The sequence below is a fragment of the Otolemur garnettii genome, unplaced genomic scaffold (assembly GCF_000181295.1).
Source record: "Otolemur garnettii isolate 467f Iridium unplaced genomic scaffold, OtoGar3 scaffold00121, whole genome shotgun sequence".
NCBI classification, from domain to species: domain Eukaryota; kingdom Metazoa; phylum Chordata; class Mammalia; order Primates; family Galagidae; genus Otolemur; species Otolemur garnettii.
Window position 1 is genome coordinate 5,126,989 of NW_003852516.1, and position 17,147 is coordinate 5,144,135.

General features: G+C 38.7%; 1 protein-coding gene across 1 annotated transcript in view; it reads left to right on the forward strand.

Annotated features, from left to right (window-relative positions):
- Window positions 1-420: 420 nt before the first annotated feature.
- TNKS (tankyrase) overlaps window positions 421-17,147 on the forward strand; it is a 170,876-nt gene continuing 154,149 nt past the window's right edge. The window contains exon 1 of the mRNA XM_003797665.3: window positions 421-1,142. Coding sequence (XP_003797713.1) covers window positions 473-1,142 — 670 coding nt within the window. The 5' untranslated portion in view covers window positions 421-472. The remainder of the gene's footprint in view (window positions 1,143-17,147) is intronic.

The window sequence follows — 17,147 nt, forward strand, 5'->3', positions numbered from 1 at the left end:
TTTTATCCCTCTAACAATTCTGTGAGATAGGTACTGTCAGTTTCATTTTTCAGACACTTGATAGATGATTCACAACACATTCTCTGCTTGGACGGAGTTATACCTTTATAGCTGCTCTGTAGCATTGTAAGGCTACTGAAGAAAACGTGGCAACAGAGCGCAGGAGGCCAAAGGAAACAGACTGAAAGTGAGACATGCAGGAAACGTTTCTCATTTAAGCAGAGGCGGGTCCACCTTTCAAATCTCTCCAGCCGGCCCGCCAAGGCGTCACAAAGCCCGCCCCTTGGAGACAAAGCCACGCCCCCCTCGCGGGCTGTTCCCGGAGCTCCCAATACGTCCCTCTTTCTCTTTGGCCCCGCCTGCCGCGCCTCGCATCATTTCCTGTGCGCTGGGTGGTGATTGGCCTAGGGGTCGGAAGTGGGGGCGGGCGGGGGGCCCGTTGCCGCAGTGACAGTGCTGGGGGAGTCCGAAGATGGCGGCGTCGCGTCGCTCTCAGCATCATCACCACCATCATCAACAACAGCTCCAGCCCGCCCCAGGGGCTTCGGCGCCGCCGCCCCCACCTCCCCCACCACTCAGCCCCGGCCTGGCCCCGGGGACCACCCCAGCCTCCCCCACCGCCGGCGGCCTGGCCCCCTTTGCCTCCCCGCGGCACGGCCTATCACTGCCGGAGGGGGATGGCAGTCGGGATCCGCCCGACAGGCCCCGATCCCCGGACCCGGTTGACAGTACCAGCTGTTGCAATCCCACCAGTACAATCTGTACTGTTGCCGCCGCTACCGTGGTCCCGGCAGTTTCTACTTCATCTGCCGTTGGGGTCGCTCCCAACCCAGCCGGCGGTGGCAGTAATAATTCACCGTCGTCCTCTTCTTCCCCGACTTCTTCATCATCTTCCTCTCCATCCTCCCCTGGATCAAGCTTGGCGGAGAGCCCCGAGGCGGCCGGAGTTAGCGCCACAACATTGGGGTCTGGAACAGCTGGACCTGGGACAGGGGTCCCGGCAGTGAGTGGGGCCCTACGGGAACTGCTGGAGGCCTGTCGAAATGGGGACGTGTCCCGGGTAAAGAGGTTGGTGGACGCGGCAAACGTAAATGCAAAGGACATGGCCGGCCGGAAGTCTTCTCCTTTGCACTTCGCTGCAGGTCAGAGACTTTTGTTTTGAATTGTTTATTAAGCTTTTAAGCGTTTGGGGGTGAGGGCAGGGGTCCGGCCAGGAAAAGTAATCAGGCTCTTGAGATGGAGCAAAGTGGGGGCGTGGTTATGGTTCTTCAGCTCCAAAAGACCCAGAGGCTCCTTTCTTTTGATTTTGCCTGGGTGATGGGGGCGTGGTTGGGGGGGGAACATGTGAATTTGAGGATCCTTCTTTACTTTTTAGTGCTTGCACAGCAATACTGTGCTTATTCCAAAACTCCTTGAAGTTAGGACTCTCTGGGGATGGATATACTTAAACTTTTCCAGTTATGCATGTAAAGGAATAAAGGTAGATTTAAGTAGCTTTAGAGTAGTTTTGTCCTCTGTGTTCTAGTTTGTTTTCATAAGGGCAATTCCATTGAGGACAGTCCGGAACAAAAAGTGTTTAATGTAACTCAACAAGTGCTTAAGGATCTATTATACAGTCGTACTAACTCAATGAAAGACAAAAATGAATTTTTTGAAAATTTTCCTTGTTTAAAAAAGCTTATAGTCTAGTTGAGGAGACCAGAATATGCCCATATGAAACAACTGAAGAAGAATGTTTGGATGCCTTTTGTGATGACGGAAAAAATAAATAGACTTTGATGTTATGGACACTGTTACTTGTTGTCTAAGGGACAGCTTACCTTTTCTCAGTTGCCTGTTTTTGCCTGGGCAAAACTCACTAAACTTGTTGAGGATTTGATGAGAAGTATCTGGCACATAGTTCTCCCCTCAAAAGTGTGCCTTCCTAAACTCTAGACCACAACTTTGCATTTTTGTCTGTCCCTCCTTTTTTTTCTCTTTGCAAAAAAGTAGTTGACCGTTTGCTTTTAAAAACACGTAATATATATTTATAAAATCCAGAGAAATGTACGACAAGAGCAAAGGATTGTAATCTCACTGCCTGGATACCTGTTATGGATATTATTGATATTTTAAAATAAAGGTGATAATGTTATATAGGTTAGAAACATTGCATTAGAAATACATATGCTATATATGTATATACACACATTATAAAATTCAAGTAGGACAGAAAAATACAAGGTGATAGAGCACCACACCTGCACAAACATCAAAGATCAGACGCTGAAAGTAACCTCTGTTAAGTTTCTTGCTACATTTGTTTTGTTTTGTTTAGCAGGCCTGGGCCTAGTTCAAACCCACCAGCCCCCGAGCATGTGGCCAGCACCCTAACCACTGAGCTATGGGCACCCAGCCATGCTACATTTCTAATACATATCACTGCTTCACTTTGTTCTGTTAGCAGTAAAACATATGTTAACTTGCTGTATTATTTAATTTCTTTTTACCACAACTTGGAAGATACTGTTATCCTTATTTTACAGATGACAGAGTGAGGCACATATTGTTTAAATAAGTCCAAAGTCAGGAGATGGTGGAAACTGGGTTTGAATTCAGGCAGTTTGATATTTGAACTTGTGAAATCAAGCTTATGCTGTCATAACCTGTGTCTGGGTTAAGGTCACTTTTGATATCTGTGAGTTACTACAGTGCAGAGTTTCTAATTTTTGCAGTGTTTTGGGAGAAGCAGTAATCAGGGGCTTATATGCAAAAGAAGAGCTTTCACATATTTTTTTTTGCAGCCCATACTTACAAGTACATTTTACATTGTCACACACAAGGTCACACACAAACAAAACTTTCAGGAAACGGTACTTTCCCTTACGACATGTGTTGTACTCTGATATTTGATATCATTTCATTACATTTTGAGCAGTTGCTTTTTGTGATGACTTAATGAATCATGGCCAGTATATGAGAAAATACTTGGATCATTCTTAGGTCACTGGATCCACTTTTGATACACAGACTATTGGGAATATAGAAAATTAAATCATAAACAGGCTTTCATCTAACCAGATATTTATTTGCTCAAGGGTCTTGCTTGTGAAATGGCAATTCTTTTTGTTTAGGCCAAACGAAAGATCTAAGGCTGATTTTATAAAGCCACTGAGGTTGTTTTGAGTTTACATACTTTATTCCAAATTTGACTATTTTAACAAATTGTTTCACCGATCTCGTCATTTTCTCATTTTCATAAGTAATCACTAAGAAATGGTAATTAGTTGTATGTATTTGTGTATTAATGTACTTATTTAGGATCAGTCACACAGAAAATGATGCATGTCTCCCAAGTCACTTATTTTCTATTTGCCACAATAGTTACTTTTTATTATGTCAGAGTTTTATGTATAGCCAGATAAACTAGAATACAAACAGTAAGACACTCCTGTAATTAGGTTGTAGTTATGAGAACCTAACCTTGAACTATCTTTTTTCGATAAAAAAATTTTTTAAACTCAGTTGTAGAATACAGGCAAAACAATACTAAAACTTTCCATGATATGAAAACCTCATAACTGAAGTCAGCTTACCAAACTTGCATGTTTGGGCGCATAACGTTAAGTTTGTTAAGTATTGTCTTCTCCATCATGTATGGGCTGAGTAATTAAAATAATCAGTTGACTACGTATTTTGGTAGTCATAGAATAGCTGTGTTAAAGATAAGAAATTGGTACAATGCCTTGGGTAGAAAAGTTTAAAAATTATAGTTTGTATTTGTTCTACAAATCTTTTAGTACTTAATAGGTGTGCTGTTAACAACACAGGCACAATTGTGGAGTGGCAGAGAGTGGAGCTTGCAGTCTAGTGGGGAACCCTGAGCAACAACAACAAAACCCTGCAGAGCAGTTAACCTAGAATGAGAGGAAAAGTACACTAAACCATCTTGCAGAGTACGCCCTGGGGGCTCTTATCCTGGTTTTGGAGCAGTTCAGGAAGTTTTTCTAGATAAAGAGATTTTTTAAAGCAGGAATTTAAAGGGTGCGTCCAAGCTAGCCAAGCGAAGTTTGGAAAGGAAAATGTTAACTAATGCCTTTATTTCTATTTTAAAAAGAGTTTACAGTTCTCTAGAATGAAATGAAAGCACTTTTGAGGATCTCAGAAGTGGTATGAAACCATATTTAAATCCTTATGACTTTATTTATATTACCGTAAGTGTAATCATATTCTTTTCATCAGTAGAATTAAGAATTCTTTCTGTCCTGTCTTGGGAGTATGATAATTATTTGTTTAAAAGTGATTTAGAGACTGCATTAATAATGGAATTGTCCTAGTCTTAATTAGAACAAAATCTTTAGTTTCTCATGTTGATATAGGTTCTTAAAATACTATTTTTAATGCCTTTTCAAGATGGCTATCTAAAAATGGTCCTGTCTTTTATTGTTTCCTAAAATTTATATGAGGCTTCTCTTTTACAGATGAGATTTTTGTCTGTAGTTTTCTGTTGTTCAAAGTAAGGCAGTCAAAGAGCTTTACAAATAGTACCAATTTAGGGTGATATTATCTCTTTATTTCAGTTCATAGTAGTGACATATTTTTACTAAAGGATCCGTGCATTCTAATGAGGTTTCTTTTTATAGAAAAGTTCAAATGAGGTCTTTTTTTTTTTTAAAAGCTTTAACGAAGCATTAAATTCTGAGATTTTACAGTATTTACTTTAAATTGAAGAAAAAAAATTTTTTTTTTGGACACAGAGTCTCTAGCTCTCACCCTGGGTAGAGTGCCGGGGTGTTATAGCTCACGGCAACCTCTAACTCAGGCTCAAGTGATACTCTTGCCTCAGTTTTTCTATTTTTAGTAGAGACGGGGGTCTTGCTTTTGCTCAGGCTGATCTCGAACTCGTCAGCTCAAGCGGTCCACCTGCCTTGGCTTCAGAGAGGGCTGGGATTACAGGCATGAGCCACTGCCTGGCCTAAATTGAAGAAATTTTGAAATAGGCTCCCTGGCTTTTAATTAACATATGATTTGGATTATGATGTGTTAAATAAGGTGTTTTAGTATCGACCCTAGCAAAATAAGGATGCCAGTGTTGTAATTTTTTTGGATATTTGATTTGGATGGTATCTACTACAACATGCTCATTCCTGACTTTTCTCCTGATCTTTCGGCATGACGATGCTTGTCTTTTTTTCCCCTCCTCTCACCACTGTACAAATGGAGTTCTTAGTAAAAGCTGCCATGTCCTCTAATCTGTTGTCTGTGAGTGGGTGGGAAAATGCTTCAGTCCCAGAGTGGGAATCTTCCGGCACTTTTCATTGTCTGGTAATGACAAGATCCTTAATTGTACTTGTAAGTAAATGCGCTGTCTCGAGGTTTAAGAAGGGCCTAATTTGGTAAAAGAAGAAAAGAACTATAGTATTCTCATAAATATCTTCCCAGACTTCAAATTGTTGATTGCAAACTGGGTTATGTTTTATTTAATGTTTTTAAATACCTGACATTTTCCTTAAGGTACATCTTTAAAGAAAGTTCACATAGAATTTTTAGTTAAGAGGCAAAAGTTGAGCCAGATGCGGTGACTCATGCCTGTAATTCTAGCACTTTGGGAGGCCAAGGTAGCAGGAGGATCCCTTGAGGCCAGGAGTTTGAGACCAGCCTGAGCAAAAACTAGACCCCATCTCTACCTTAAAAAAAAAATGTGGAAAGTGTTTATCTTTTCTTTTGCCTAAATATCATTCTTTGGAACCAAATTATTTAAAGATCAAATTAGCTGTTTGTAAGATAATATGTAAATGAATCTCTAACAGCAAAATATTGATAACGAGTCAACTGTTCAACAGTAGAGGCCTCCTTTCATAAATTTTGATGTTGTACAATTTCTATTCCATACCTGTCTTCATGTATAGTATATTCTTCTATCCGTCAGTTTATCTTTTTTTAATGCATGTCAATGTAAATTGTAGGCATCTGTACAGCTCCCCTAGATAATATACATGCCATTATCCAGACAAGTTTTGTATTTGTTTAAAGTTGTGTTTTTTAATACAAAATCTGTACCGATCTTATATACATTACTGACAAAATGCAAACACCTTTGTAACTTAAGTGGTGACTTACCTTATAAAATGTCATAACCGCAGAAAGTTCCCTCGTGTCCCTTTTCTCAATCCCTGTCCTTACCTGGCTCCTGAGACAACCAATGTGCTGGCTTTTTTTCTGATATAGAATAAAAGTTGCCCATTTTAGAAGTTCATATAAATAGATTAATACAATATTTATTTTTTTCTGTAAAACTTATTTTTCTCAGCGTAATGCTTTAGATTTTGTAACCTGTATCAGTACTTTCTTTTGACTGCTAAGTGGATTTTATTATATGAATGGGTGTGTTCATCCCTTTTCCAGCTGATAGACCCTTATGTGGTTTTTAGTTTTGGCTGTTATGAATAAAGCTGCTATGAGCATTCTTACACAATGGACATAGCTTTTCTTTCTCTTGGACAAATAAACTCTGTGTTAGAATTGCTGGGCCACAGGGTAGGTAAATGTCTGGTTTTATAAGAAACTGCCATGCCTTTTTGCAAAGTGTAGGCACGGTTGTACATTCCCATGGATAATTTCTGAGACTTCTGTTGTTCCTTATCTGAGAATATTTGATGTTCTTAGATGCTTTAATTTTAACTATTCTGGTGGGAATATGTGATGTCTTACTGTGGTTTTATTTGAGGTTGACTTTGAATTTACCTGAAGTCTAAGGATGTTAAAGACTTTATCATGTGTCTGTCTGCCATTTGTATACAGTATATATAGTTGAACACTTCCTACATTGACCACCGCCTTAAACTGACCTAATGTTCATAGATTGGACATGCACCACATGTACATATCAGTACTGTAGGCCTATTTCCTTATATTGACCACCTCTAAATATGGACCAATTTGTTTCAGTTGCCTCGGTACTCAATTTACAGAGGTTCTACTGTATTTTTATGAAGTTACCCCTCACCATTTTTTACTGGCCAAACTTCACTTTTATTGGTTTATCCTTTTGTTATTGAGTTTTATGAGTACTTTATATATTTTGCATACAAGTTCATTGTCAGATAAATATTGTGGTAATATTTTCTTTCAGTCTATGGATCGATGATACCTTTTCTTAGTGGGGATCCTTTGTGCAGTAGTTTTAAATTGAATTTAACTTACTTATTTGCTTTCTGGTTATTGTTTTCTGTGACCTACCACCTGGATAAGAATTTTGACTTATCCCAAGTCACAAAGATATTCTCTTGGGTTTCCTATTCAAAACTTTATGGTTTTAGCTTTCATTCTCCAGTTATTCCATTATCATTGGTTGAAAAGACAACCAAAGGCAACTCTGTTGCCCTGGGGAGAGTGCTGTTGGTGTCATAGCTCACAGCAAACTCAAACTCTTGGGCTTGAGCCATTAGCCTCCTGAGTAGTTGAGACTTTCTATAGCAGTGGTTCTCAACCTGTGGGTTGTGACCCCTTTGCAACAGTGAAAATACATCCTGCATATCAGATATTTACATTATGATTCATAACAGTAGCAAAATTATAGTTATGAAGTAGTGAAAATAATTTGATGATTGGGGGGGGGTCACCACAACATGAGGAACTGTATTAAAGGGTTGTGGCATTAGGAGGCATTAGGAAGGTTGAGAACCACTGTTTGACAGGTATGTGCCACTGTGTTGGCTAGTTTTCCTATTTTTAGTAGAGACAGGGTCTTGCTCTTGCTCAGGCTGGTCTCGAACTTGTGAGCTCAAACAGTCTACCAGCCATGGCCTCCCAGAGTGCTGGGATTATAGTCACGAACCACCATGCCTGGCCTGATGCTTCTGGAATAGATTTAAACAATTTTTATTTTTCAATTGTGTGCTGCTGATAAAATAAATTTGTATCCTTGTATCCTGTGACCTAGAACTAAATGATTAGTTCTAGTAGCTCTTTTGTAGATTCTTTAGGATTTTCATGAAAGAATCATATTATCTGTAAATATAGATAGTTATGCCTTCTATTTCCTTTCTTCATAATATTGAATAAAAGTGGTAAGATTAGTCATTTATTCCAACTCTTCGGGGAAAATGTTGAATATCCCACCACTAAGTATTATGTTAGCTTTAAGGTTTTCATAGACACCCTTCATCAGATCAAGGATGTTCTCTTTTGTTCCCAGTTTGTGGAGTGTTTTTATTTTGAAATGGTGTTGAATTTTATCAATGCTTTGTCTGCATATAGTGAGTGGATTTATGGGCTTTGTCCTTTAGTCTTTTTGTATGGTGAATTACATCGATTTTTGATTTCGAAGTGTTAAATTGTCTTGTGTTGTAACAGAATATCACGCAGGGTGTGGTTTATAAAGAAAAGAAATTTACTTCTTATGGGTGTGAGGCTGGGTAGTACAGTCAAAAGGACCTGCCTCTGGTGGGGAGCTTCTTGCTGCATCATTTCGTGGCAGAAGGTGGGAGGGGAAGACAGCCCAAGAAAGCGAGAGGAGGCTGAGGGAGAGCTGGCTCAGAAGACAAGCCCTCTCAGATGATCACTTACTTCTGTGATGATGCCACCTATTCAGGAGGACAGAACCCTCATGGCCTATCACTTGTTAATGGTTTTCTTAGTAATATCACAATGGCAATTACATTTCAATATGAGTTTGGAGAGGACTTTAGATCCATAGCATAAATTATCCTTGCGTTCTTAGGATAAACGCTACTTATTCATGATGTGTTTATCTAAGTTGTCAAACTTGTTTGCATATAGTTATTATATTATTGCATATAGTTATTATTATATGTTGAGATAAACTCAGTATTTTTTTCATACTGACAATATGTATTTTCTTTTGACTAGTTTAATGTGGGAGTTCATTAATTTTGGTAACCTTTTCAAAGACTCAACTTTTACTGTTAATTTTGTCTTCCATTTCGTTGATTTCTGTTCTTTATTATTTTCTTCTTTCTACTTACTTTGAGTTCACTACACTATTTATTGCTGTCTATAAAACTACTCCAAAATGTAGCAGCTTAAAGTAACAAACATTTGTTATTTCATATCTTCAGTGGGTGCAGGTCAGGAGTCTGGACATGCTCAGCTATGTCCCCTGACTCCAGATCTCTCACGTGGCTGCATTTAAGATGTGGGTCAGGACAGTGGTCTTACATGTAGTCTTGAGGGAGGATTGGCTTTCAAACTGGGTTATGTGGTTGTAACAGCATTCAGTTACTTGAAAATCCTTGGGATGAGGAGGTCTCCCTTAGTTTCATAGGGCAGGTCATAGTGTGACAGTTGACTTCTTTCACCATCTGCAAATGAGAAAGGAAAAGAGGCCAGCAAGATGGGAGCCAGAGTCTTTAAAGTCTAATCTCAAAAATGTTATCTCATCACTTTCGTTGAGTTCTGTTTGTTAGAAGGAAGTCAATAGGACCAGAGGTTTTTCATTTCTTCTATACCTAGACTTCTGGCTCTCAAGGATCTAGGGAATTACAGAATTAGAATATCACATAATACTCATTTACTTTATCCTAGTACGTACACAAATAGTCTCAAAAATAATAGAGGCACCAACATGATTACTGAAAACAGTTAAAAATTGGTGTGTGCTTTCCTTAGTGTGCTCTATCACTCTTGCTCCACTGAGAGAGGATGTAGCCAGTACATACCGATCTCTTAGAAACTTCATTTAGTCTTAGTTCTGTTAGTATATATGTATGTGTTAGTAAATGGTCCCCAGAGGTGGCTCCCTGCTGCACCACTCTTGTGATAAGAGTTATGCTTTCAGAGATCTGAAAATTTCACTTTCATGCATTAAGAATTCTCCCTCTTGAAAGCCAGTCATCATTCTTTGAGAAAGACCGTTTAGAAGGGAAGGAAGTCTGGTCAGTGGCCACCAGTGATCCTCTCTGTCAGTGTGCATGTAGCCACCTGGAATATTCCAATCTTGTTGAGCCCCCAGGCATTGCTTAGCTGGTTAATACCAAGTATCACCATAAATGGTAAGTGGTGGTTGTTATTTTAAGCTACTAAATTTTGGAAGAATTTGTCATGCAGCACTGGGTACCGGAAATCATTATTTGTAGCTACTCCTCTTTATCTGTTCTCTGTTTTAAATGATCACCGCTAGTCTTGATATTGATGTCTCTGTACTTACTTTGGTGATCTGTCACTTGTTCTCTCGAGTTTACTAGGAAGCTGTCCTGAAAATAGTGTTCCTAGAAATTATTTATATATCACTAACAGTTGTCGCCTTACTCTTGGAAGTCAGTTTAGCCGCATCGTAATCTTCTGGTTCTCATTTTCTTTCCTCAGTGTTATTTCACACAGGAAAACTGTGAGCATCAATATGTTAAAAAATATGTTCTTAAGCTTAGAGCCCAGAAGAAGAAAAATAATCAAAGAATGGAAATGATTTTGAGAAAGTGTATTTTACTGTAGTGTTAGGAAAGGAGTAAACAGCATCATGAGCTTTGTGATGAAATGAAATGTATTTAATAGCTTCAGTTTTCTTCATAAAGAAGGACATCGCTTGGGTAATTGATCATAAAATAATGCAGTAGATAAAATCGAAGAGACATGCTTCTTAAATCTTTACAGTTCCTGTATGTCAGTGTCCTTCAAGTTTGTCTTACAGCTACTCTTCTGACAGATACGCCCCGGAAGTGTTGATGTAGCCCTGATCTTGGGGGGCGGGGATAATGCTGTGCATTATTCATATGGGTTTATAATAAGCATTGAGTAGGATTAGTCAAGATCAAGGGTCCTCAAACTTTTTAAACAGGGGGCCAGTCACTGTCCCTTAGACCACTGGAGGGCCGGACTGCGGGCCCTGAGACAAGTTGGCTGCTAAGCAGGACAGGCAGCTGCGGCAAAAACACCTGGCGGGCTGGATAAATGTCCTAGGCAGGCTGCACGTGGTCCACAGGACGTAGTTTGAGGACGCCTGGTCAAGATAAAGATGGATCAGAGTCTGAGGACTAGGAGAAGCCTGTGCTTACCGAGTTTAGTAAAACAAATGGAGCACACATGAAAAAGAAACATCTAGAAATGAACTTTTAGTTAATAAACAATATTGTACTCTTAGGAAAAAAAAAGGAATTGAGTAGGGTAGGTTTCTTAGGGATTTCTAAAGCCAAGGTACTCAGGATAACTTTGGGCCTCATTCTGAAAAACACACAAACAAACAAAACAACTCATTTTGATTTGAGTAACTGGGGAAAGTTTTGAGTGTTTTGTGTTTGTGTACCCAGTGTTCCACTTTTTTTTTTTTAAGGCCGATAAGATGTCCAGGGTTGCCCTTCTCCACAGGGAGTTGCTGGGTTCTTTTATAGAAGCTTGTTTTGCCAGTTTGTTCAGCTGTCTGTTTAGAGAATTAAAACAGCTTGACTTTAAACTTTTTTATTTATTTGCTGATTTTTGAGGCCTTTTTTTGACACGTGTGTCAATTTCCCATTCAAGGTAGACAAGCCATTTTTCTTTTTTAATGCTCGGAAAAGAGGAAATAATGTGATTTTAAATTTCTTCCTTTTGCCTTTGGGTATAACAGAGTAAACTGCTGGTAGGTTGCAGATAAGTAACATATTAAAAAAAACAAACAAACTTTTCCCAAACCAAGATTAATAAGAGAGGCATTCTTAGATATGTGGCAAGCCACTTTAATGTCTGACTTAAAAGATGGCTTAATTCTCATCTGCTCCTACCTGCAATTTGGTTGTGGTATATTGTTTGGATTAAAGTATATGAAAAAAAATATTTTTTTGAGACAGAGTCTCACTATGTTGCCTTTGGTAGAGTGTATGGTGTCATAGCTTACAGCAACCTCAAACTCTTGGGCTTTAGCAATTCTCTTGCGTCAGCCTCCCAAGTAGCTGGGAGTACAGGTGCCCACCACAATGGGAGGCTGAGACTACAGGTGCCCACCACAGCGCCCAGCTACTTTTTTTTTGAAGTTGTCATTGTTTAGCAGGCCCCAGCCAGGCTCGAACCCTCCAGCCTTGGTGCCCTACTCACTAAGCTATTGTTTGAGGACACAAAGAACTCACTTTAAGCCTCCCAAGTCTAGTGAGGTTAAAAACGTGGAATATTTGTACAGTTTTTTATAATTTAGAATGTATTTTAAGTTTTTTATTTAATTTTTTTTTTAAAGAAACACGTCTTGGTCTGTTGCTCAGGCTGGGGGACAGTGAGTGCAGTCATGGCTCAGTGAAACTGGCTCACTGAAACTGCCTCAGCCTCCTGAGTAGCTTGGGCTGTAGGCGTTCCTTACCATGCTTGGCTAGTTTTTTATTTTTTGTAGAGATGAGGGTCTTGCTGTGTTGCTCAGGCTGGCCTCAAACTTCTGGGCTTAAGTGATCCTCCCACTTGGCTATATTGGCTTCCTATAGTGCTGGCATATAAGGTGTGACCTACCCACACCATGCCCAGACTAGAAAGTATGAGGACAGTTGGTGCTTAGAAGTTCACAAGGTCGTTGCCGTCTCTGAGGACAAACTGCTGTGGTATTCCTGAAACTGTGGTTGTGGATCTTTGGGCTCTGAGTCTATGAAGTGAACTATCAGTGTACTTGCTCAGCTTCTTGAAACACTGTTAGACGTATCTTCTTAGGAGTTTGTGCATGTGGTTATGCTACTAAACTTGCTTTACTGAAAGGTCCTTCTGATTTGGGTTGTCATACCCTTGACAAACCATTATGATGGTTTTTTTAAAATATACACACCGAAGTGTCCACAGATCATAGGTGTCTAGGGAGGTGAATTTTCACAAAACAAAGATACTTGGTGATGAATCAGAACATTATCTGTAATCCACAAGCTTCTGTCTTACTCATTTGAATCACTGCTCCTCCGCAACCCATAGTGTTTTCTCTTTTTGAACTTGTTGTAAATGGTGGTTTATAGTCAGTACTATTTTGTGTAAGATTGATCTACGTCACACGTGTAGTCGCAATTCGTTCATATCATTATGATGTAGAATTGGGCGAATATGCCGCTACTTACCATTTCGCTTCTGAGCTTTTGGGTAATTATTATGTGCTGTCTGTTATGAACAGGGCCCTTGTGAACATTTTTGTACATCTCTAAATATCATTTAAAACATATTTTTTAGTTTTAGAGTAAAAACAGTATTCAGGTTTTAATTTGAATCTCTTGATTATTTTGGGGGGTCGCTGATTCTACTTTAAAAAATAGTTGTTATTTCCTTTTTTTGTGAATTATCCTTTTTCCTATACTTTTTTCTTTTGCCTTTTGGTGTCTTTCTTCTCTGTGCTTTGTTATAGTCATTGCAGGTATTTTTCGGGTTTACTTTTAAAATTTTATCCATAAACTTTTCAAATCTGTTGCCTTTAAACTTTTTGTTTTCTTCTATTGCTTTTTCCATCCTAATTATGCTGTTTTTCCTATTCTGAGATGATACAAATGTCTGCCTACTTTTTTTCTTGTTCCATTGAAACATTTTCCATCTTAATCTATAAAGTTATTTTTACATATGCTGAGGGAAAAGGATTTAAAAAATTGCTTTTGGCAACTAAGCAGGTAGCTTGTTTCCTTGAACCATTTATTGAATAATAAATACAACTATTAAGATGAATATGAAGGTAGAGTTTCTTTTGTTTTCTTATTAGGGGATATTTTGCTTCTTTTTCTTTGACATCTAATTATTATGATTCATTCATTGTACTGTAGTTAACCTTTGTCTTCCTACCATAGCCTTAGGAGTAGCCTCTGTAGGGCAGCGCCTGTGGCTTAAAGGAGTAAGGTGCCTGCCCCATATGTTGGAAGTGGTGGGTTCAAACCCAGACCCAGTCAAAAACTGCAAAAAAAAAAGAGTCGCCTCTGTCGCCATAGAACAGTAGTTCTATGTTGAAATAAAGGAATGTAGACAGAAAATTGTCAGCAGAATTTCAAGAGTCCTTTAGGCCTCTTTTCCCTCTGGCTCCTAAGATTGACATATATATAGATATTTATTTGCATTTTGCCAATATCGAAGTTTATATGGCAAGAATTTAAATTATGCCACTTTTGTAGGGAATGGTCATAGCCTTCAAAGTGATATGTGAAGGACTTTTAGTTCTGATGGACTGTCTTGGTTTCAAAGGGTGATCAGGCTTCTCTTCATGATTCCTCTGGCAAAAAGTTAGTTGATTCCATGTCGTTGCCACTTTCAACCTCTTGGTTTCTTTCTCTCCAAACTTCTTTTAGTTACTGGAATATATAATGCATTTCTCACTTCCTAATCTTTGTATATACTATATACCTTGTTCTCCTTGGCACATTTTAAATTATTTATTAGAATGTTTGTCAGTGAGACGGCAGTACGTTTTCACTGAGTTAATTCAGGATGTATAGATACACCCACACACTACTGAATTCATTTTGGCCATGCTGAAGTTTTCTTGCAAAATATTTTCAGCTGGAATCTTTTTGGTTTTGAGATTTTACATATCTGGAATTATTTTAATTTTTTTTCTTATGTGAAAATAAAATTAGCTAGATATGAAATTAAGCATGAGAATTCTTTTTCTGAAAGTTTGGAAGGTTGACCAGCCATCAGCTGATTCTTGTTTTCTCTGTGTGTTTAGCTCAGGGGTTCTCAAACTTTTTAAACAGGGGGCCAGTTCACTGTCCCTCTGACTGTTGGAGGGCCAGATTGCGGGCCCCAGGAGGAGTTGGCTGCTAAGCAGGACAGGCAGCGGTGGCAAAAACACCTGGTGGGCGGGGTAAATGTCCTAGGTGGGCCGCAGTTTGAGGATGCCTGGTTTAGTTCATCCCTTTTCATTCTAAAGGATTTAGAAATTTCATGGCCTTTGATATTGTTAGACTTCATTATACTGTGTCTGTCCATTTTGTGTGGCACTCCATGAAGTCTTTTTATAAATTTTTAAATTTATTTTTTTGAGACAGAGTCTCTGTCACCCTGGGTAGAGCGCTCACAGCAACCTCAAACTCCTGGGCTCAATTGGTCCTTTTGCTTCAGCCTCCCAAGTAGCCCTCCATGATGCCTGGCTAATTTTTCTATTTTTAATAGAGATAGGGTCTCTCTTGTGCTCAGGCTGGTCTCGAACTTGTGAGCTCAAGAGATCCACCTGGCTTGGCCTCTCAGAGTGCTGGGATTACAGGCTTGAGCCACCATATCTGGCCTCCACGAATTCTTGTTAATCTGAAATTTTACATCTTCCTTTAATAATGAGAAATCCTGATGTTATCTCTGCAGTACTTCCTCTGTTCCAGCCTCCGTCTCTCTTCTTTTATTTGCTTCTTCCGTTTGATGTCACAAGTGTTTCCCTAATTCCCAGGTTAGGGAATGTCACTGCAACATAAAATCTCCTCCATAAAATGCAGTAAGTAAACTGAGAACTTTAAAGATCTTTTACAAGTAGACCTTACAAGAAAGTGAGTAGACTTAGAAAATCATGTTCAGATAGGGCTGTTGTGATACAGACACCTCTGCAATTTTGAGGCTGCACATCGGCCAAGATAAAGGTTCCATTCAGAGTTTTAATTCAGCAGAAAGTTGTGAATTGCTGTGTATAATAGACCTTTAGTGATGCTTACAGATACTGGAACCACTAGAGGTAAATTAGTGAATGATGAGTTTGTTGTCCAAGAAAGAAAAAGTTCTTTAAAAAACCCCATAGCTATTGCATTGCTGTGTCATAGTTGAATTTTGTTTTGTTGAAAGTAATTTTTGTGCCATTGTTAAGAGTTTTTGTTCTGTTTTTTACTTTGGATGAAAGTGAAAGCATTATGCTTAAAAGAGTAGGATACATAAAGTAACTGGGCCACTTTTAGATTCTGGTTTTTCCTAATGTTTTAAAACATGATAATGAACAAGTCACATTTGTTACCAAGCGCCTTTGTAGCTTTCCCAACTCAACCTCTATGATTTCTTTTATGTCAGATATTGTAAGAAAAACTTTAGACAAATTAAATTGAACAGAATTTAATTAAGCAGAGAACAATGCAAGTCTTGAGCAGCCTCTGGAATCTGAGTAGCTTCAGAGTGACGCTGGGTTGAAAGAAAAGTGATGCTGCCACGTGGTTGAAAGAAGGGAAGTGACACAGTAGGATTGGTCACAGCTCACTGTTGATAGGCAGAAACTCTGTGATCAGTACAGGGGAAGGTTAATAATTTTACATGTTCAGTTAGGTTAGAGTTCATTATGAATGGATGCTAAACTTGAAATATATAAGGAGGCAGCTTTAGTCTAAACTTAACATGGGAAAACAGATATATTTGTGAGAGGCCATAAGTTGTTTTTCTAGACGAGCCCAAGCTTATTTTCCTATTCCTATGAGTATCTTTTGTGTGTAATTGGATCTTTTTGCACTTAAGGAAAATTTTTTTTTTTAAAATATAGGAGATATAAAATAAATTATCTTGTTGGGTATATAAGTGTACCTGAATAGATTAACCATTCAAATGATATGTGATGGTTGTAGCTTGGCTGACAGTCCAATTAGGGGGAAAAATGTCTTTAAGATGCGCTTTTGCTCTCATAAATAAAACCATCAATTTAAAGTACTCCAAACACCTTCAGCTTTTTTCTTTTATTAAATTTGGAAGTCATAGTTGTCAGTTATGAGATTTAACATTAACCAAGGTTGTTCCTTTGAGGCTTTAATTTTAGGTAAGTTTAAAATGCTGAACGTATCAGTGAAACACGTTTCTGTCTCTAAATTCAGAGCTAGGGAATAGGTACCATGTTTTTTGAATGGCCTTAATTAATTCTTTAACATTAATTAGAACAAAGAAAATTAAATGTATTGGCATTAATGCTATATGTGACGTATGAATTTAAGTTTTCCTTATTGTGCCAGCACAACGAACTGTTCAGGGGAAAGAATGTGCTAAAATTCAGAATAATAAATTATGTTACTTCAACAGTTGGAGAAGAGCAATTAATTGCAGAACTTTTTATTGCTGCCTGCTTACTCTGACCCTTCCCCCAATGGCCCCTCCATAAAATGAGTTCCTCAAGCTAGAATCCATGGAGTCAGTCATCTTTGCTTTAGAAACTACCAGCGTATCTGTCCATTGACCAATCTGTACTTCCAGTCTCCTGTTCCAAGTTGCCATCAATTCTTGCCCAGAGTATGGGAACATTTTTTTCCTACTCTCTGATTTTGTTCTTGACCCTTTCAGTCTGTTTTTTA